Genomic DNA, 23,573 nt, shown 5'->3' with positions numbered 1-23,573 from the left:
AAGGGGCATTGAGGGGAGCATTATTTCTTACTGTAGAAAAAATGTAACACCAGCAGCAGGCAAAGACTTAGGAGCCAAGCTACACAAAACCTCTCTGCTTACCAGAGTAATTACTCAGATGAAATCTTCCCCAGAAAAAGTGCACTCGGCACTGCTTCACTACTTCTTCCTTCATTAGGCAGTGAAACACAAAGATGAAGAGCCCTAACGAAGAAAGAATTTATATTCACAGGTTTTCTGGTCAATTCTCCGACCTGTTATCCCTTTTCTAAACCCGTATGCCTCTCCGTTACCGGTATGTTAGTGTGGGCAGAGGGTGGTGCCTGGGCTGCTGTCGCCTTGGCCCAGAATTGCACTGAGCCCGTTGTGCATACGGAAGGGTAAGAGCTTTCTGCAGATTTTCTCTAAGAATAATCTGCAAGTCACCGTAGATGCTATCAACCATTTTTATGCCCCGGTGAAAAGGATTGTGCCGGCTGCAGAAAAGATGCATTTATTGGGACCCATGTTTCAAAGGGATGAATTCGTGTCTTTAATAGCGCATCTATCACAGCAACGCTATCCAAGCAACACTATTACCCCACTGTAATGGAGCTTTCCCATTAAAATAGTTAAACACTTAAAATAGTTAACACGACAGCTGTATGAGCACTCCTCTTCCCCCATGTTTCAATTACACGATGTTACAAATTTATTTCTATTCCACGGCCCTAAACGCTTGTATTTATAGCAGTACCCCATTCAGAAATTACCTTGCAAGGTGTTAAAAATGCTGAAGAGATACAAGAAAAATATCCTCACTGCTCCCCAGGCAAAAAAGGCAAAGCCCCAAGTTAAGCCCAAAAGGAACATCAAGCTGAAAGCACTTTTGAGATCTTGGAGAAAACCCCATCTCCAGAGCCTGGATCTCTTGTGTGTCCTTGATTTCATGGAGCGGATTTGGAGGAGAACAGTGATGAACATGGCTGTATTCATCAAAAACACTAAGACGACATAGGCTATGACGGAGATGTAAAACACTATGTTCTCCTGAATCCAGCAACTGCAAGAAAGGGAGGTATATATTCCATAAGGAGTTTTGCGAGCAGTGAAGCTAATGAAGTCTGGTTTCCAAAACAGGTGTCCCGTATGGTTCTCCAGTACCTAGTAAGGGGCATTCCCTAACGTCCATTACTTTCCCTCAGCAAGGACATTCATAGAATCTGTCCACTTGCCTTTTTTATGGATGTTATAGAAATTCAGTAACTTTGAGACTTTAATATCTCTGTCAAATTCAGATAAACTCGACAATTGTTTCACAACTTAATAATGTATACACACAAAGACACACTGCCTTAGGAAAACCAAGTTAAATACAACATAATTAGGAATCTAAGTAACAGTATAGCACAGAGATGAACACTGGTTAGCTTTTCCTCAGACATAAATTAGTGAGTTCTACTGCCTTTTTGCTAAAGGTGAGTAACAATTTTCCCACTGAGGTGTGTTTTCCTCTCTGATGGGACAGAATTCAAATTTTGCAGGTAATCTTCACCAGCAAGTCATCAGATTGCAGAAAGCAGGTGAAAAAATGGAAGCATTCGTTGCTATAAAACCCTTTTTAAAAAGGATAAAGGAATGCAGTGTTTTCCCACTGGAAAAGAGAGGAGGTTGAGATGATTTAAATAAAAGAATTTGAAACGATGAAGACAATTATCAGAATTTACATTAAAAAAAAAACAATATGAAAAATACTAGAGCAATTATTCTGCTGGTTTTACCAGAAGTCTAGAACATGCAGGAGCATATACAATTGGACTGAGTTAATGTCATGTAAAGAAAGAGGTTTTCCAGAAAGTAAAAATTGAGTTGACTGGCAGAAGCTTTCCCTGCCCTCAAGCCTGGTCCACTGATGTGAGAGTTACTCCATGTAGTAGTCATACATCCAAAATAATCCAGTGAACCAGAACCATAAACAGAGGGTTTAAGATGGGGGAGAAAATATAAAAGCAAGAGAGAAGTTGTTGCCTTCTGGTCATTTCTTGTATCTTTGAGATACTCTGGTGACCATCAAAAAGCTTAAGGTATTATACTTACAAATTGGTGAATGGATTGCTCTCAGAATGTGATCTACTGCCATAGAAGTCTTTATTTATGAGGAGCACAGTAGTAATTACAATAGCTGGTATTCCTAATATGGAAGGCAAGAGAAAAATAAATATTTAGATTAAAAAGAAAAAAGGGAGAATATGGAAAGATGTCAGATAATCTCTGATGAGTGATTACAACAGGCATGTACATTTTAGGGTCAGACTCTAACCCCTAGAGCTCCTTCTGAAACAAATGTAACGAAATGTGTGGCATGGCAGGTTTAATCTCCTTATTTACGTAAATTACAAATGAGTAGGCATAAAAATATCTGTGTTTGCAAAATGTTTGTGAGTGTTCAAACATCTCCAGAAGGGATCCAATCTGGTAAAATAAAACCAGCTGATTATTACAAAAAGCAGAGTGTCAAAAGATAAGCAGACCACAGCATTTTGTGTTAAGACCTGATAGAGAAAGACTTTTGCAGAGTATTTTAGCAGTCTTCCCTTCCACTCATTTCCCATTTCCCGTATTTATTTCAGTTCTGGCTTTTCTGTTGAACAGCTGCTGCCAACACCACCATCATGGATGGCTGCCCCAGGTACAGTTGTGTGCGCCATCAGATATAAGGACAGAGATGATGATATATGATGCACACCACTCGAAAGCCTAACCCCCCCCCCTTGAAACAGCACCTAATGGTGACCCAAAAAACACAGACCAAATTCTGCTCTGGGTCAGTGCCTCTGATAACACCTTTTCTAACATCTGAGCCAGCATTTGGGGTCTTTTTTGTTACATTTCTCCCAAACAAGAAGAAATCTACTTACCCCAGCCAGCAATACAGCATTTTAGCACGTACATTGGGATGTAAACATTGAACACTTTTACAAGAGCCAAGTAAAAGTGAACAGACTCCAGCCACATCCACGTGAAAGCTGCAAGAAGGAAATAGTGAAGGAGCACAGCCACAGCGATACAGACACCTGGCTGGTTGTATGAGGACAGCCAGGAGTTGGTGAGGAAGACCATGTTCAGCATCAGCAGCGCGGTACAAAGATTGAGCAGGATTTTTGAAGGATTGTCTCTCCGCAGCTTTCTAAAAAGATGAGGAAAGTCCACAAGGTTATCATTGCATGAGTTGCTCACTAAAGCAAAGCAGCACAAATACGTATTTGTCATATTATAAATTGGCTTCTTGTGTTATGAGTTGTGTCTACATTAGTGTTTTATATCCCATCCCTAGTGTGTTTTTGAAGCAGATCTCCCAGCCTGAAAAAGCAGAGCTTCTACATACACAGAGACCTGCAAAGTTTTTCACGTTTGGTGGAGGAGAGACAGAGTTCACATCATCTTTTTACTACTGCATCAACTATTATTGTTGTTGCGATATTACTGGATTATGGAAGCACCCACAGTTACCTGAGTCTAGGACCCCATCGTGCCAGGAGCTACTGGCACATACAGTATAAAATGAAACCTTTCCAAAAGGACAAAACACAAGACCAAGAGAAGAGAAAAGTTTTTCTATTTTACTGTTGATATCATCCAATGTACAGCCTATATACAGGGAATATTCCAGATTCTTACCCATGTCTATGGGTAAATTTATGAAATGACAGAAATTTAGGAACACCAAAGTTGCTGAGCAGTTCAGACTTGTGCTTGTATTGAAGCCTGAGCATTTGAATCCCTCTTACTTCACCACACTCACAGGTCACAAAATAAAGCACCGTTTGTCACTGTCAGGTCTCAGTCTTCCCTCCTGTGCATCACAGCATCAAATACTACCAGCCATTCTGACAGCTGCTGCAATTTCATTATTGGGAAAATATTAAAAGCAGTATAAGAAAAACAATCAGACTTACTCAAGGGTTAGGTATGTCGCCAGTGTTATACCCAAAAATAGGGAAGAAGCACCACATCCTGCGTAGCTTAGCAGAGTTAATACACGATCATGTGTGATGTCTATCTCTGTCTGGGACAGGTCCTATGTTACAAGATAAAGAATCACAGTTATCTGCCATAGCAGGTAAAGAAAATTGCATCCCACATTTTCACACTGATAAATAAATTGATTCCTGTTCGGCTTACTGCTACTTTTGGAGGGTTTCCATTAATATTTTTGTGTGTTTCTTACTGTATAGTCCTACAGAATAACCAGTGAAAATGCGCAATATTTAAAGTACCCAGTGATAAGTTGTGAAGCCAGAAAAGCTGTACTTTGGAAACCACAAATTCAACAAGGATTCCAGGATCTTGCCAGAATTATTCCACTGGGAACTCACTTTGTAGAAGAAAGTCTACTTTGTTTCAATGGCAGCTGCCACACTTGGGAGCTGCACAAACCTGCTAAATATCTTGGAGCGTGGGAGGATCTGCCACATCCAGAAAGCATCCCTCTGCAAAAATCAGCTGGGAGGCTGGGCCCTGCTTCTCCACAGCTGCTGCCAGCCGGAATACTGAGAGAATTTTGTTGTTCTCTGCCACAGTTTCTCTTCTATTTGATGAAACTTCGAAGCTCAGACTAGTAACCTACATCGCTGATGTACCATTGATGGTGCTGTTGTACTCATAACTGGGGTGATCACTGAAGTGGCGGTGCAGAAAAGGCGCGAGCCTGAATTCAGACTGAATTCTCTTTGCTTGAATGGAAACATTAACAAGTTGTCTGAAATCTCTAGCATCTAAATTCCTTCCTGCCAAAGTCCCATCTTTACTCCCAGGGAGGGCTCGCGTGCCTCGCTGGAGCGGGGTAGTGCTGGCCTCCTGGGGAGGCTGCACCAGCATCCCGGGGCAAAGGGATGGCTCTATCCCATCGTGCCGGTTGTATCCTGCTGGGATTAGACAGCTTTAATCTACCCCGTTTGCTTTGAATTTGCCTATCGCCTTGCATTTGTTGCAGCCCAGTCTCAGGCAGTCATCTCATTTTTTAACATACGACTTTTAGAGGCAGTTTTCTCTGTATTACAGAGAAATCAGAGATGATAGCTAATGACATCTCCCATATTTATATAAAACTTCCCTCTCTGATGAAGCGTAGATAAAACTTTCAAAAAGATGTAATGTCATTAGTTGCCGCTGGCAGGTAATAAATTTAACACAGTATTTCCAACACAGCGAATAACACATTAATTTTGATTAAGTTACATTGCAAAGAAGTACAAACTACATCTGTAAAATGAATTTGCCTTGAAGCAAGTGACATTTAGAGGACTTTATACCATAAAAATTATTATAACTGTTATGTTTGTTATTACTGGTTTTGGCAAAATTGCAGCTATCTAACAGCTTGCATAGATGTGAATTTCCCATCTCTCCCCAAAACCAGTGATGACTTTGTTTAGTGCCACGGGACATTTTTGGAGATGATTCACAGAGCACTTACCAGTAGGACTCCAAAATGGGTAAGATGGTTACAAAAACAGATTGTGTAATTCATATCTGTATATTCCATTTCACACCCCGATGTATTCCAACCACCCAATCCATCTGTGTAATAGAGAAAAAGGGATTTTTAAGCAGAGTTAGTCATGCTCAGTCATTTATAGCTCTGCAGCATGCAGGATGTGTGAACATGAGCTCAAGTTAGTACAGATTGCAGGGTCATTTAGCAGCACACAAGCGAAATTTCACACAGGAACACATCTTACATGGTTGCCTGAGAACCTCAAAACTTGGATAAAAGCCTTTGGTGGAATGAAGAAATATTTAAAGTCATTTACATGCCTGCACACAGAGAAAGCAAGAAGGTAAGGAAGAGTGCGCTGGACTAGATTACACTGCAGGGTGTGGAAACACAGAAGGCAAGAAATATTTACAAGGCAGAGGATTTGTTTAGGCAGAGTGTAGCATTGAAAAAGCCAGATCTTCCCTGGTAAGATTAGATTTATGACCCTATTTATGTGGTGTGCATGACACATTCAGAAGCTAAGATCCTGATTTTGTTTTTAAAAAAATTCTAACACTTTAATTGCAGAGAAATCCTCTCCTACGTGTTCCAAGTTAACCCAATACACAATTGTCTTTCTGTGTCTGTTGACTACCTGAGCCATATTCAAGACTTGGCCACAGCAAAGCCCCCGCTGACTTCCCTGAAGTAGCTGTGAGAAGTCATCTGACATTTCATTGCATTCCTGCTTTTTTTTAGCCTAAACCTTCTTATTCATGTAGATGCCCCACTGTACAACGCCACACATGTATCCCCTAGTGAAAACACTGATTGCTGAGGTATCAACATCAACAAAAATCAGTAACACAGACTCAACAGGACAGCCTCAATTTTCAAGCTGCAATGCCCAGGACCCAAAGGCTCTGTGATGCTGGTGACAGAGAAGCGTGGCAGCTCTGTAAATAACACTTACTGTTCTTCCAAAAGTCCCAAAAGACGCAGTGCACTGCTGCATTACCCTGCAAGCAGACAAAAAGGAGGCTGTGACATTTGTTCAGTACGTCTGTATGCCGTCTGCACTTGCAGACGGTGCATCTTGCCTGTAATCAGGGTTTTATAGCTGTGGCAGTTTGATTTGATTTCCTCTGTGCTGCTGGACCAGAAAGCCCATGAATGTCTGCGATTACTGCATGGTGGTGTGGTGCCGCAGAGGGTCTGCGGGTCACTGGAGGTGTCAGCAGTTCAAGGGCAGCTGGGCACTTGGTGATTGGGAACCAGATGTGGTATTGGCCATCTCATCCATGGCACTGAAAACCAGCAGAGGCTCCCAATTTTTACTTCCCCTTTACCAAGAGAAATCCTGGAAGTCAGTGAGTTTCCCAGTTCTACCAGTCTTTTTTGTAGTCTTTTAAGGAGAGCAGAGAATCTGACACGTTGTCCAGCCTAGACCAATTCCTATGTCTGATCTCATTGGCTTCATGTGGTACCTGAGAGGTCACGCCAAATGACTGGTGAAATTCAGAAGTTATGACTAAGACCTAGAATAACAACCTGAGATTTTATACAGTAAAAAACCCTACAATTCTCAACACAAGACAACCTTTATTTTACAATTTCAGTGTTTCCTCTGCATCTCTGAAACCAGGCAGGGAAGACACCTAAGAGATGAACAGATTTAAGTAAGTATTCAATGCAGTGTTTTCTCTTGGGGGCATTGTAGTTTATTACTCATAATGCTGCAGCAAACTTTCCCAAGGCATAGATTCATCTTCTTTTATTATTATTGTATTACTAATGAAGTTTAATAAAGTGCAGAGTTTACAGAAAGCCACCCTAACAGATAAGCTGTTAAGATATGTTATCTGTAGACTGTCAAATATAATTAGGCAGAGAGTCAAAGATGTAGGTTAGGATGATATCTCATTAAATATTTAATTAGGATATTCTTAAAAGGTCAAGGAGAAAAATCTGAGAGGTGCCAGATGGTCTGGTGGAGTAAAAATGACAGAAGAGAGGGGCAATCTAGAAGAAATTTCTGGGTATATATTATTTGCTAGAACTGCATGGAAAGAGCATGTTCCCATAAAAGCAGCATTTTCAAGCCCTCATTAACTTGAACTTTAATTAAATTCATCTCAGTGAATAATTTTGTTCTGCCCAAGATTTGAAATATATTGGTGTGGAGGCTGGACCATAAATACTGGCAGCACAAAAATGCTAAGGTGGCACTCCGTGGACAGCATTGACCCATGCCCATTTAAAAATAATTTAAGGTAGATTTTAGTTTTGAAACATAACTTTGAAACAAAACAAAGCAAAGGAGTTTTGAAAACATCTGTGCAATGTTTTGATTTTTTTTTTGAAATCTACCTCTTTTGGTGACTAAAACAATTTGCTGAGTTTGGAGCAACTACAAATCATTTCACTCACATCCAAAACCTGCCATTTTTAAGCAAATAAACTATTCCTTGAAAAAAAATTGTCCAGATCAAAACAAGGAAACAAAGAAAATGAACTTTGCTGCTAAGCACGGATTTAGAGTGGAGGCCCAAGCTTTTCTAACCTGCAGGAATTAAACACTGAGATCTGTGTGGTCTGTCAATGTTTTGGTTGATATGTCTTCGAGAGGTCAGACAGGAAAATGTTTTAATCTTATTTATGCTGTTGCTGGTTTATTGTCAGGCTAAGTGAAACAGGCTGTACTTCAACACATCTCTGATGAAATGAACACATCCTACCGTATTTTGGTCTATGTGCTGAAGAGTAATTGTCACAGGCTCATTAAGGTTCTGAACTGATGCATTCTCAATGCTGGCACTCACAACGTAAGTATTCAACCTCCCCTTTGTTAAACTGTCATCCTGCAGCAGAAAAATACACACATGCAAAAAGACTCCAAGCTCTTCCCTGCTTCCCTTTTTTAAAATTGTATTTCTCTGAAAAAACGATCAGCTGAACACCATGGGATGCCTCGTGTAATTTAGCTACTTGCTACTTCATTAGAAAATGTTAGTTAGCTGCAAATTCAGCGACAGTCTCCACATCAGCTGAAGCAGAACAGTTTCAGATGCATCAGCTGGATTGAGAAAGCTCTATAATCGTTTCAGTACATCAAAACATCCAGTTGTACATCATTAAGCTCATTAGACAGTAGACACAATTGTGAATGCTTCTTCTGCGTGAAAAGCATTGCTCAGCACACTGTATGCTTCGTCACACCAAAAGAAATGTCTCTTTTAAATTACGCTCACCCACCCCCCAAGTAAAGAAAATATAGCAAGTACTAGAATAGTCCTAAATGCTGCGTATCAGTGCTGCTATTGTTTTAATGGAGACATAAATCTTGAAATTATTTTCATGATATTTGACATGTACTATGCATGTCCCTTAAGTGAGAGCTTACTATCAGAGGAAGACTAGGGTGCGTTCTTTTCCTACAGAACAGAAGTATTAGAACGTCTGCTACAGAAAATGAACAAAAAGTCTAAGGTCTACAGGCACCTCTCAGAGCATCCTTGCTACAGAGAAGGTTTTGCTGCCTGGGTACATTTTCCCTGCACATTCCTTAGTGCTCCATCAGTCTGATGCTAAATGTGCCCAGAACCGATGACACTATTGGGATTTTTCTTCTGTACACACTAAGAACAGCCGAACTGATAACTGCTGTGTTAGCATTCGTTAGGAGTCGTAGTTACCACAAAGAGTGAAGTAGTGCCAAAAAACTTAAACTGGATCTTTGAATGCTTGTCTGGGTCAGCGTGCTCGATCCCTAGGAATTTCTTCAGTGATTTTGGCAAAAACACCGAGGCCATGGCCTTTTTGAATGGGTTTTCTTGAACACTGATCTGCAGGAGAGAGAGGTGGCATGCTCAGAGCTGCCTTCCTCGGTCAAAGACACAACAGCACAAAAATAACAGAAGGATTGTCTGGTTCAGTCATACTTTGCTCTCACCTTGAGATCCATGCCTCTGTTGTAGGAGGTAACACCAAAGGCCAGCCCTCCAAACACGCTGGGATCTGGGTGCATCACCAGCAAAGCCAAGGAGGTGGTTATAACAGACGCCTGTCTTTCTGTGTAAGTCACCTTGTAGCCTATCTCTTCAGTTGTCTTCAGGATACTTTACCAAGAGCAGCATTGAGAAAGAAAAAAAGAAAAAGAAACATCTCTTGAAACGCTCTCCTAGCTTCATAATATGCATCCAGGAGATAACCAGCTAAAAACCTCTGCTCTGATTTATGATCATAAGAAGTAATCACTGGAGTGGAATCAGTCCATTTTGGGGTAGATAGCATTTTTTCTGGCAATTGTTTTCTTGTCAAGTGATGGCAAGCAGTTGAGTTAGCATGTTTCAGTAGGCTGGAAGCCTGGCAGGTGGGAGAAACCCTCCTGTGGGGACAGCACAAGGTGGTTCTGGGAAGACCTGAGGCAATATTCACACCCAGTCAAATACGGTATTTCATCTGGAAGGCAGTAGCGTGTAAAACCTACTAATTTGCTTATTTGCAATCATCTAATTGTACCCTCAGGTAAAATATCAGAGCCAGAATAATTCACTCTGCAAGGGACCTCTGGAGGTCTGTCCTCCCACTCCCCACCTCCTCCGGGCAGGGCATGCTTTAAAGCTAGGTCAGTTGCTCAGGGTCTTCTTATCCAGTAAAGCTCTGAATACCTCTGAGGATGGAGATTTCACAGGCTTTCTGGGCCCTGCTTTCGGTGGGGTTTAGTCTAAGTAGAGAGAAAAGGCTGGAACGTAAAGGAAGCAGCAAATTAGGGTTGTTTAATGCTCACGGGTATTAAGAGTCAGAGACAGCTCTGTGTCTTGCCTGGCCTCCCGGCAGGCTACTCAGCAGCATGCAAGAACGGGTAATACTTTGCCGAAAATGTGCAAGACAGCTGGCCCCAACAGGCTAAAGGAAAACCTTCCCGGCCTTCTTTGGGCTGGTGTTATCTTCATGCATCGTCAGTCCCGGACACACAAGGCCCCCATGGGATCCTTTCAACCACAGCTGCCCTAGAGCCACCAAGTCTGGAGTTCAACTTTCCCAAATTATCTGGGATCCCAAATCTCTACTGAGGCCTGAAAGAAGGAGCATAATAGCTCTTGTGAGGATGTCATTCTAGCACTTGTCAGGTATCACCACAGCGGCTGTGCTCTCCTCGGTTTTAAAGTAAGGTCTGATTTAGAGAAAAGTTTAAATACCCAAGACTCTCTGCCCACTAAAGTTGTGAAGACATCGTTATTACAACTTGTACATTCCAACTCCGTCTCCGTTAAGGATCAGGAATCCAGGGCCTATGAGAATATCATCCTTGTCCCTAAAACCTTACATTTCACAGGAGGAGCATTCAAAGTAATGGATATTTCACTTAAAAAACCCCACAGCCTATTTGGGAAGGCAGAGGTGTTGAGTGCTGGCAGCTATCACAGCCCCCACTCCCCACGCTGCAGTGCAGTAGACTTTGAAGAGGGAGCACACAGCCAGAAGGATCACGATGCTGTCTCTCTGACAGATTTGCTAAGCTATTTCTGTCTACTCCTCCTTGCGGACTCCTGACTTCGGAAAGGCAATGCAGAGTTGTTCAGTGCAAAGAACTGGGCCATTGCATAGGCTGCACCCCACCTAGAACTTCAGCGGAAAGCTTTTCTCGCTTTTAATATTTCTTATTTTAATAGTTCTTATTAAAATATCGTTTGACGTTACGTGAAACAGAAAATTGCAGATGGGCACAGTCTTTCAGATGAGAGATGCTGAAAGGCTTTTTAATATGATGAACACAGCATCTCTCACGCTGCTGGCTAGCGTTGGGCCGTGCAAAGCAGAATAATCTTTCCCCTTTGGAGCCTCAGGCCGTGTGGTAAGAAGTGGGTGAGCTGTCTTGCCCAAATCAGAATTGGGCAAACCCTGTGTACCTGCATTTGCCTTTGTAAAGGCTGGCAGTAGTTTTCTGAACAGTGCTCTGCTCAGCAACAGAAGCCAGGCATTTCAAAAACAGGTAGTTGAGTTACCTTTAAGATCTCAAAGGAGAGAGATGCTTTTAAAGTTATCTGGCAACCTCGATTTTACCATGTGTGAGAATTGCATAATGGATGTAGGATCCTAAACGTAGATTTTGAAGTCTAACACTGAATAGCTATGTTTGAAAAATCTGTATCAGCACAGGTACAGCACCCCAGCCTGGTGTGCTGGCAGAAGGAATGTGGGTCTCCAGGCTGACCTGCCAACAGATCTTACTGCTGAGCTGCAAAGATCACCTCTGAGATGAGACGGCATCTAGGCAGCCTGCCCGCTCTGCCTCCAGGCTGCAGTGCCCACAGAGAACAACTCTCTGATGGTGACTTCTGCAGGACTGGGACTACTAAAAGCACCTTTGACAGCACAAAAACCAATTTCTACTGCCAAGAACCTCAAACATGTTTAAGGTCCAAGCACAGAAATTGCTAACTCTTGTGGTGATAGTTTAATAGACTGAATGAATTACTCCATGGTGCCGTTTTAGCTTAGGAAGCCACTTCTGGGCAAGTTATCTTACTTACCTATTGGTCATTTTTCTAATGTTCTGATCTTTTTCTTGCAGCAAAATATAGTTTAGTATAGACAATATAGTCTCCGCAAGTGTCATGCTCATATCTGCAAGCCTTGTGATATCAGAAATTTTACTTGCAATGATTTCTAATTCTTCCATATGCAGTGTTGCATCGGGCAAGAGGTATAAAATACGCTGTACAACATCTTGTGCATTCTCTAAAAAAAAATAAATATATAGATTATTTATGTGGCATAGCTATATAGCTACATGTCTCTATGATAAAGCAAGGAGTTAGTTTGCTTCTCCTCTCTTCCTATATAGTCATAATGCTTCTAATCTATTTCAAAATTATGTCTTAAAAATAAGTCAATAAGCCCTCAAAATGTCAATGAAACAGGCAAAAACTTCAAAATAAAATCTGGATATTTCAGATTGTATTTTAAAGGAAGAAATAAATGTAGCTCTCATAAGAATATTAACACCTGCGTTTGAGTTATAAAGGTTATCTGTAAATAATATTTAGTTTTAACTTTGGTCATGTTTACAAGCATTTGTGAATTCAAAATTCCATAAGATCTGTCTTTGCCCCCAAATGCTGCTTAACTGGTATAGCAGCAGAAGCAAATTCTGAATGGTATAGTTTGAAAGGTTGTATTTGCCATTCATTGTCTCATCATCCTTCTATAATTTTTTTATAGACACAGAGTTTTACACCCTGGGAGTCAGACAGACTGTATGCAACTGCAGATATCCTTCAATGATCTATTATTTGATGCCACTGCTGAGTAGGTGGAGTATTGGTTTTGTTCACCATTCAAACCACTGGCACTATTTGGCATAGCTTAAAACAGATACAATCAGGTGGTAAACATCCCCTTCGAGCTTATATGGTACAGCACAAACTTTTTAATTCCATACACTGATTTGTGCTTCTTTGTATGAGATATTATGAACTACTTTGATGTGGTAACAGAGTATAGACAAGCAAAACCTGTCACATCATTCATTGGTTATTTACTTAGTTCTAAATCTAAGTGTAGAATTTAAGATAAGCCTTCAAAGAGAAAGCTAGAGAATTTTGAAGTTAATTCAGAATTAATCTACATTAAAAACACTTTAAGATGACTGGTCAAGTAGGATGCATATAAAATAACTGTATCACTGCAGTTCTTCACATGTCCAACATAAGCATTACCCAAATATAGCTATTTTTACTTTGATTCACTGTATCACTAAAGTATCTGGTGCCTTACCTTCTGTTATTGTGATATCATGGAAGTCTAAAATATTATTTGGAAGTTCTTCCAGTAATTTACATTCGGTCATATTTGGTTTCTTCCAAAAAGCTTGCTCGAGTTCAATATTAATTGCACTGAAAAATGAAAACAGTCTACATTGTTACAAGAAAAAAGATATAATGCTCCTCATATTTTCCATTCAGTAGCTAAGAACGTAATTAATTAGCCTAATTTTGAAAACTGCAAGTCAGATCTGACTTAGACTCATTTAGCAGTGGGGGCAGAGCCCAAGTGCCAGAGCAACCTGAAGTGCATCTAGAGGTACTGGAGGGCAGAGCCATGAAGGGATTGCACAAAAAGCTATGGCAAATCTGTTTCCCCTCCCTGCGCAAGTCGGCTTCCCGTTGTGCTGCCTTGCACTTGCGGCAGGTGATGGAAACGATGCAACATTCCCGTTCCCTGCAGCCCATGCTGGACGGGCACTGCTGTGTGCCACGACAGTCTACCATCTGGTTTCCCAACACACAAAGCCTGGCACTCCCTCCTGTTTCCCCTGCAAGAAGCAAAACGCAATGATCTCATCCCTCACCAGCTCCTCTGAGCAGACTGCGCGGGGTTTTTCCTGCAGCTGACCTCCACTTTGGTAGCTGGGCTTGTTAGCGGCCAGGAATAATTCCCCTTGGAGGCTGTGTGTGAAAAGCTTTCTGGACAATCCATTAGTGCTGAGGAAGAAATACATAAGCTCTTTAAAAAGATTTTTTTTTTTTTTTTTGACTATTAAAAGACACACCCACCCCCCAACACCCAGGGACCGGGCTGTTCTCTGGACCTCCCTTTCTGATGGGAATAAGCTGTAAATTGCAGACTGGATAGGAATATTTTACCAGTTTACTGGCTGCAAGAAAACTTTTTGTTTAAATATTTCATCAAACAAAAGAGGAAAAGATTGTAGAAAAGCAGACAAGATCAGGTAAAGTGTTAGCCTCCCAGAATCACAAGCTGTTCTTAAGGACAGGCTCCTCTAATCTATCTGAAGGTGCTTTCACCCTGCCCCTCATTATTCCATCAGTGTTTTTCCTCCAGGCTTGTAGTTTTCTTGTCTGCAGCTAATCTTTTGTAAGTCTTTGGTATAAAATGTGGTTTTGAATTTCAGGTACAGGCCGTTAGCTCTTCTCTCTGGCTTACTTCTGTATTTTAAGGAGCGACAGAGACTATAACCGAGCCAATGAAGAGATTAGTTGCCATTTGAGCCAACGAGCACTGGTGTTAAGCGAATGTCAGCAGTGGGTTTGGGGCTGGTGCTTGGATCCAGTCTCCCTCAACAGCCAGGCTCTGGGGCACCGGCTGTGAGCAGGGACTCTGGGGTTTGCAGCCGTGTCAGCCTGACCTTGCCATCACTGCAAGCCTTGGGATTCAACTTTTTGATCTGGCTGTCACTGCATGATGTTCTACAGCTTGTGCATCAGATGAGGTCAGGCTGGCTGCCTGTAAGGATGTTTTCTAGCCCAGCATCCCCACAAAATTTAAATTTGATAAAACACTTGTAGCCAGAATTACAAAACATGTCATTTCCAATGAGGTTTTAATGAAGGATTACCTATTGACCTGACAGCCACATCTTCAGGTTTCACATGTAAAGATAACAGTCCCTCTTCATAAGTGTCGTTCAACAACTGTTTGATCTTGAAACTTAGCCCTTCTTGTGTTTCAAGTGATGTGGCCTTTATAATGGCCTTACAGATGTAGCTACAAATATAATAGATACACAAACAAGGCTGCCATATTAGTTACATTTCACAATTATAAGTGGCTACAAAATTAAGGAGTAAGCCAGAAAATTATATTGAATTGGATAATTGATGTCGGTATTTTCTTCACCATAAAGTGCAGTCCTGTGGCAAATGTCACTAAATGCCACTTGTTATAGCTGGAAATGTTTTCTAAAGTAAAATTATTGGGAATACATTTAAAATACATAAATAAAAAAAATTTATAGTTTCATAGTAAATACCTCAGAAGGTTTCCTAATAATTTTATCTTAGCAAAGGAACATCTCTGTCACAAGTAAGCATTTTCAACCACTTTTTAAAGTTTGAAGCGAGCTGGTCATAGAACGATGAGGTAGGTGCTCGAGTACCCCTGTGTCCACACAGCAGTGACAGACTCCAAGGCTCCCTGGAAAACTGAGATTTAACTAACTGCATTCAGTATCTCCGCTGGATTCCAGCTCTTTCTTCTCAAAATAGCTGTTCTTCTGGATAACTATGTTTGCTGACTTTAGGAGGTTTGGAAAGAATGTATCATTCTTGGTGTGGCTTCAGACATGGCAGAAAGGTGCAAGAAGCCAGGTCTTGGTTGTGGGTGGAGCACCTCCACGGACCTCTAATTTAATTTCCTTGGGGCTGTGATGTTTCAAGCATTTCCAACTCACTCCTGTCTCTGCCAATTTGTTGCCCACTCAGCATTGCCTTTGTAAACCATTTGCAACGCCTTGAAGGTGATGGGAAGCCAGGTCCCCCTCCTTTTCTGGCCTGAGGTCGGAAGGCAGTTAGGATTCCCTGCAGAAGAGGTGCAGGATTCATCCTGGCAGCCTTCTCGGGCACTGTCTGCTCACTGTTCTGGCCCCAGTGAGGGATACTGCTCACAGCCAGCTCTTCTAGTGCAGCACAAACCTCCTGGTTTGCCGTGGAAGCACTCTGAGCTTCCCAAGATACGGGGAATGAGAGGGAAGCCTTGCATGCTCAAATACTTTCCCCAAATCAAGCATTATTGTGGCTTTAACTCCACATGTGCTTTTCTGATTTACGCAACTGAAGGTTCCACAGTGATTCTGAAACTAAAACAGCTGAGGAGGGATACAATTCCTCCTTATCCTGTAAGTGACATCAACTATGGAAACCCAGAACATAACCATGGGTCTTACCGCTGTGACATCTGCTTTACTTTCATCTTCAGTTCACATGGAAAGACACAAAAAGTCAGAAGCTGGTTAGAATCAACTGGCACAAGTTGGATTTTAAGGAAAGCAAACAGCAGAAACTCATTGCGCTCATTAAAATAGAGCCTATTGCCTTAAATGTTATTGGGACCTGACTCTCTCCGTTTCACAGTACTTCCAGGGGTACATCATGATAAAACAGAACATCATGGTGCATTGATGCTGCCTCATGCAGAGAGCAGAGCGGGTCGGTACAGTCAATGAGTGTGCTCACCAGAAGGCTACTGCAAAGTAGACTGCCTGCAGATGGTGCTGGGCACGTCCAGCACTCCTTTGTCTGCACAGAACACACCAATATCTATGGGGACACAGTGGCTCTGCAGCCCAACTGTTTACATGGGACACACCTACCAGACTGCAGGTCAACATTTAATCATGTCAACAAAACATAATAGTATCAAGCATTTAGATTGTGCAACTACTATAGCCTCTATGCAGAGATAAGGAAAAGTAAGTTTTAAAATCAGAAAATAACAAGTTACATACATGAGCCCTCTTATAGGCGCTGTTTTGTGGATAATTACCCCTGCAAGCAAAAGAGAGTAGAATAATTATTGCATAGTAGGCATATAAATATAACATGCCCCATTCTGCTGTCACCTAAAAAAATAAATCAATCATGCAACCACAATAAGCCAGACCTTGCAGCAGAGAAGTTATCTTGAATTCAGCATAGGTATATCCACATCAATCGCCAAGACCAAGTGCTGTAACCGATATGCACCCTGCCAAAAAACGCTTCTTCCAGAATGGGACCCACCCTTCTCTTACGGTTTTCCGAATCAGACTGACCTCATGTAAACAGTGCCGTGTGTTACTGTATTGTCACTTGTAAAGCAAGCAGTAACTGTGGAAGTCAGAAAAGAAAGTAGGACGTTGAAATATGCATCGATTAACAAAACTCCACATCTGTACAAGTGATACATTTATGAATTGCTAAATATCCCTCTCAGCTGCTCACAGTTCGGATATGAATACAGCTGGATTGGGCTAAAAGGTATGAAACAGAGGAGTCTTGTGCAAAACATGTTGTTTCCGAGCAGAGTTTTGGAACTGTAATATGCTTTCATTAAGCACTGCCACACAAAAGCCAGCGTGTACCTACTTCCACGAACTAGACAGCCCGCAGCGGTCTGCGACCCTCGCTCTGTGGATGGATGTGACCCCATGGCTCCTTTGCACTCACACGCCATCGCTGAAACAGGGCTTCAGAGCTACTAATGTGAATGATCCCTGCAGGTACCAGCGCTCTGCCCTACTTTCCATGTCCTGCAAGTACCAAATTTTTGTACTTTTGGAATTGCCAGGAGGGCTCACCGGATACATCAGCCCACCTGACTCATTGCTCACACACTGCAGAGGCAGCGAGGTTTAACCTTCACCACGAAACAATAGATCTGGCCAAAGATCTCAGTTTGGCACCAGCTACTTGCCTTGCATTATGCAGGATATATATTTCCAGGTGAATGAGCCCAGTAAAAAAAATGTGGGTGTTCCATGTGATCGCAGTTGTACAGATCTGGAGGTTTGGTTTACACCCTTGTCAGGGGACTGGTCAGTTGTGAAACGAGTATTTGGAACCTGGCTGCAATTTCGCTCAAAGGACAGAGGGTCAAGGTGATGCCACTGTACAGCCAGAGGCTTGCTTACCTGACTTTAAAGTCTGTCACAACAAATTCTTCTCCAGTAAATATGACATTAAACTGGAAAGAAAACAACATTTTCATTAACTTGATTTATTGATATTTTATCTAGACCTGCTTGTAAATTTAGAATTGTCATCAAAATTCTAAATCCTGGTGAAAATGGCTAAAAATTTTTGCAAAATGTCAACACTCTTCCCTTCCTTCAGAATTTCATTTTATCCTGTTAAAAATGCGTTGGATAACACGATTCTGAAATGCCACAATATTGTTACACAGATACTCCTTTCTGTGTTGTCCTATCAGCTTGCATTCTGCACCAGCTGTCCTCATCATCTGATACTTGCTAGAAACACATGAGAATGAGAAAAGCAAGCTACTCACCCAGTTTTCAAGAAGCTTCCTTGCATCATAGTGATTGGGGGGTCTCTCAGTTTTGTAGAAAAGAGAGAAGTTCATGTCAACATTAAAGAAGCTGACTGTAAGAAGAAAGCATAAGTAAGATGCATCCTGTAGTTTGCACGGAAGGTGCCTGCACCCCTTCCCATCTCCTCACCCTCTGCTGAACCCCAGCTGTGCTTCCCATTCCCATGGGGTCACCAAGGCTCTTTGGGAAACCCCAGACTCCAAGTGTCCAAGTCTAGATCACTGCTACATTGCTAGGAATCTTATGAAAGAGCCTAAGGGCCCAAACACGTGGTCATCACAGTTTAACAAACAAGCTGTGGTTCATGCTTGTGGGTGCACCCAACTTGGCTTTTACTGCCTGCCAAGAGAGCACAGGGGGAGACAGGAGGGTCTGCTGACATACAAACACTTTGCTAAGCAGCAATAGCTTAAATATATGTGACTGAGTCTTAAATTGTCACGTGCGTGGTGTCAGTGATGATCATGTCAGCATTTAAGACAGCCATTTAGCACTTACGTGGAACGGTACCATTGGTGCTACTGGTTGGAGGTCCATTAGTACTACTGGTTGGAGGTAAGGGAGGCAGCGTGGGAGCCCTTGTTGAGGATGCTTCACCCGAGCCTGCTGAAAAGAACATTAAAAAGCCTAAGAATCTGCAGTGGCAAAAGCATGAGGAAGAGCATAGTCCAGGCGTGAGAGAGGTGCGAGTCCTTCAGCAAAGGTCATCATAAGAAAGAGCTGCTGCTGTTCCACGGACCTCTGCAGGGTGAAAATACACCTGCGTGTAGGGCTGGGGGGTTATTTCTCCAGGGGTAACTACAGCATAACAAGGGAGAAAACAGAATTTGCAAAGTTTAGATCGCAAGGAAGACCAGAGTTCATGCAACGCTATCTTTTTTCATTGCTTGTGTTGGAGAGCGGTTATCTTTCTGTTCCCTTCTTGCTCATGTAACCTGTGCCAGCCTTCAGGAAAAGGCATTTGTCAAATGCTGAACACGAACAGGTTAACATGCAGTAATGCATGTGAGATGAGCATTGATAATCATGGTCTCTGGCTTAATGATAACCTGGCATAAGGATTCCCATTATAAATGCTGGCTGTTCTGCCTGCTGTTTTCAAAGTAAAGAATTCCAAGAATTTGTTTGTAGCTAATTTTCCTTGAAGTGAATCACCTTGTCAAACCAGATAGGAGTTTTACATTTCACATGCAAACTGCCACATCACCAGGCAGACAGGGACAAAAACGGGTGATGTTTGTCACATGTACTACAGAAAATTGCAGTGAACCGAATCACCGTGTAACAATACAGACCTCAGTGTTGAAAGAAAAGCAGGATCACAACACTTTGCTCTAGAGGTACCGTTTCCTTGCTATGCTGGTAATTTGTGTTTTTTCCTTCACTCACATGACTGTCAGAGGCTTGACATTCTAACTCTGACTAAGAGAAATAAATTTAACGTATGAATACAAAGCCAAATATCTATGAACACTGTTGGAAATAAGTAGGATAAGGCCACGCTTCATAAAACATTTTCTCTACTGTAGTTCAAGGTAAGGAGAATCATTCATGCTTAAAATATAACAGCCCGTCTCTGACCCATTCAAATCAATGGCAATACATCCACAGAGAATAACAGAAACAGGGGCTGTTACCAACTTGAAGCCTCCTATTTTTATCCTAAATAGCTTCAAATTAGTTTGTGAAGTTGAAAGGACAGATGAAGTCAAAAGCCCCTTCTGAACAGGCACACTACAGTACACAAGCATCTGCTTCCCAGACAAACTAAGCCACAGGCTGTGCACTCAGCACAAAGTCAAACCGGAGCAGGAGGACAATAAATCTAGCAGAAGTCCAGCTCCGAGTTGTCTCTCCTAGATTTGCTTTTGTAGACTAAGCTCAGACCCTTCAGTCTTCATCTCAGACCTTCAGCCTCCAAAATACTCCTCCAAGGTGCCTGTCTGTGCTTTGGTGTCATCTCATGCTCTAGGAAACAGTAGCTTCACCCCCCCCAGCACCATCAGCAGAGGCAGCACGCTTAAACCTGGCAGAGAGCTGAGCCAGGAGGCTCCTCCACACCTGGAGGCAGCGGCGTGGGAAGCAGGAAAGATGCACGGGCTCTTCCAAAGATCAAACTGTCCAGTGATCTGCTTTTGCAGAGCAGTGCTCTTTATAGCACAGCCTCTGCTGCTCCCAGGGCATACAGAAAGCTGTAAAAATAGCAAGCTTGCTTTTCCCGTGATGCTTGATGAATCTTAGGTTTTCATTTGGATGTCTCTCCTTTTTACTTGGGCCTTTTGCTTCTTAGATAGTATTAAACTGTTGGAAAAAGAGAGGACTAATTTACTCGGCTTCACTCTTCCACTAAAAAACACTAGCAAGTCCAGGAGCAAGCTGCCACATCACCATTTCAAACCTGCTGCCTGCAGTAGGTCAGAAACATGACCCGATATAATGGATATTTGCTGATTCTTTATTTGGAAAAGATCCGCAGGCTCAGATCATATAGCTGCAAGACAGACCTAGATATTCAATACACAGACCTCCTACCAATAGCTAGCTGCTAACGCTTTTAGACATACACATGAATATGCAGAAAACAAGAAGCCAGAAGTATCTACTAAATTAAAAGCAAAAACCTAGAAATGAAAGAGAACAACTCCTTGAAAGAAAACAGAAGGACCTGAAAGTAAGGGGATGTGCTTTTTCCTACAGCACCCATGCATGCCAAGCCCTCCCCATCCTCACAACACCTACTACCGTGAGAATACAATGAGCAAAACCTGGAGTACCTGACTCCCAGTGCTGCGGACAGGCAGATACTCCAGCATCCCCAGTGCCTTTCATCCCACAGCTTAAACTTCTAGGGGAAACCTCTATGCCTTCCTGTGGTGTGAACGGCAGAGATGGATTCTGCATGCACCACTGCGATGCTACAAATAATTAGTCCCTGGTTTCAAGCTGATAGAAAATGAGTGTCTCGTTATAAGCTTTTTTTAAGAACTGCTGTCATAGAGGCAGTGTGATGAGAACACAGAAGGGCCAATGCTGTGCAGACATGCCCTAGCACTAGAATAAATTCTTTTCTCCTTCCTTACAGAACTACAGACATGGTATTAGGCTATGATTTAGCAAGCCATAAACCAAACTATTTGCACACCCAGCATTTAACTTGTCCTCCTGTCTGTTACAGTGCTGTAGATCCTCTCCAGACGATAGGAGGAATCTGCACATATCTGGGTGATTACAGGCTCCGCTCTGTTCCGGTTGTTACCAGTGTGATGTTTCAAAAACCATTGCCTCAGGGGTGATGTACGATTACCATCCAGTGTCAGTCAGGATGAATCAGAAAAATCTGCTAGGGAAAAAAAATTAATAATAGAGAAATGGCCAAACAAAACCCAAACGCATTCTAATCAGAAATGTAAATCACAATGCTGTTTTCATCTCCTGACAAATGAAGCATAGTTACAACTTCACGGTTTTTAATTTATTTCTCTTTCTCGTTATCACCTGAAGAAATGAAATATCTGTTTATTCTCACACGTCAAGGATCATTACCAGCAGGCAGGTGTGGGACTAGACACCTGCATCCTGTAACTTAATTTGCTTTAATTAACATGCATATAATTCCATTCACGAAATGAGGGCTAAGGCGTGATGACAGATGAGATCTGAAGCTAGAAAAATACTGTACCACTGACATTTTTAAAGTCCTAGTTATGGATTTTGATTTGATAATTTAATAAATGGGGGTTTTGGCATCCTGTAAATATGTATGGTTTCCAATAGAAAAGCAGCAAAAATTAGACCAACCTATAAGAGAACTGTAATAAATACATTTCTTTATTATTAGCAGTCTTTTTCAGATATTGTCTATTCATCCCTCTCCCAGATTATTTAAAATTAAGAAAAAAAAATAATCAGTGTGTGGGTGAGGTAGGGGGCGGAAGAGAGGAAGACTGTGAGTCAGTGAGAGGATGAGAACATGCACTTTTACTTCTACACTTCTAGTAAAGGCTGGTAAAGAAAAGGATCATCTTCAAGAACTCCGGGGGAAAAAGCAAAGGCAGAACAATAACTTTACTCCTGTTATTAAGCAAAGCCAGTGCAATTATAATCCCTTATAAATGACAATTATATCCCTTCTAAAATGTTAACACACCCTCTTAAGGCTGCTTCCTGCTACATTCATATGAAAAGCTTCACTCACTTTGTCTAAATGAGCCCTGGCTTTTCAAAAGTAACTTAAGGTTTCCAAAACAAAGCAGGTTGCCCAACTTGCCAGCACAACTGCACAAACTGCCAGCCGTCAAGGCGGACCAAGCAATGCACAGGTCTATAAACAACACATATAAACACAAGAAGCAAACCTTGCAACTAGCAGTTGTTATAGGGCATAAGTAACAACGTGAGACGTGACATTAGCATTGAAACGGCACTTCGCTGTGATATTTCATTACACAGCAACACTTCGGCACAACTATTTCTTATACGCATGCTCCAGACGTCCTCATGTAAACTCAGTATGTATGACCCCATACGGACAATCCACACAAACTACAACCGAGCGCAGCTTCCCCTGTCTGACAGACATAAATCTCAGTATGTATTTATGCACTCACTGTTATCCCTACCTAGTGCATTGTCAGTACATCTCTGCGCAACAGCTAGCTCACGCATTTCAGTTAATTATAGGAAGGAGTAGATTTATAGTGGAAGCAAAGGTCTTGCCAAGGTCTGACACATGACAGATTCTCAAACCCGATGAAATTTTATGAACATGGTTGTAACTAGGACTTCAAAACAGTCATCTTGGTTATTGCTCTTGGGAAAACATCAGACTCCAGTAACCCTTCTCCCAGTATGGAATGCAATGTGGACCCAGCGGTTCTCGGCACCATAGGCAAGAGTAGCCTCAGTGCCTGCTGGTGTAGTTCATCACTTGTGAGACACTCTACTGCTTCTCCTTGCTCCCTTTGAATATTTGGGCCAATGTTTTCCAGACTGAATGTCTAATACAGGCTGCACTGGAGAATCTGAACTAGAGGAAATCACCTGGTTCTTGGGGACTGCTTTAGAGGGAAAAAGTGTTTTGACCATTGAAAGCCTCTCTCTAACGTGCTTTGTCTCACTAAAAAGCTGCTCAAATTCATCCAGGTTATTGTTTCTGAAAAATCAAAATCCAGGAACACCGAATGGAGACGTTGATTTTAGGTACTAAACTTTTCATCAGCAAACATGACTGAGCTGCTCACAACTCTTTGCCAAGCCAAGCACATGCCTTCCCCACAGAGC

General features: G+C 41.9%; 1 protein-coding gene across 1 annotated transcript; it reads right to left on the bottom strand.

Annotated features, from left to right (window-relative positions):
- Positions 1 to 9,092: 9,092 nt before the first annotated feature.
- Positions 9,093 to 12,175, bottom strand: LOC129785592 (adhesion G-protein coupled receptor G4-like). Its single transcript, XM_055818270.1, has 3 exons — positions 11,995 to 12,175; positions 9,411 to 9,576; positions 9,093 to 9,303 (listed from the first exon to the last, which is right to left on the bottom strand). Exons 1-3 carry the CDS (start codon positions 12,141 to 12,143, stop codon positions 9,127 to 9,129), a joined length of 492 nt encoding a protein of 163 aa, XP_055674245.1. The 5' UTR covers positions 12,144 to 12,175; the 3' UTR covers positions 9,093 to 9,126.
- Between the last annotated feature and the right edge of the window lie 11,398 nt (positions 12,176 to 23,573).

This window comes from Falco peregrinus, chromosome 13, assembly GCF_023634155.1.
Source record: "Falco peregrinus isolate bFalPer1 chromosome 13, bFalPer1.pri, whole genome shotgun sequence".
NCBI classification, from domain to species: Eukaryota; Metazoa; Chordata; class Aves; order Falconiformes; family Falconidae; genus Falco; species Falco peregrinus.
This window is presented reverse-complemented; position numbering and strand designations above follow the sequence as displayed.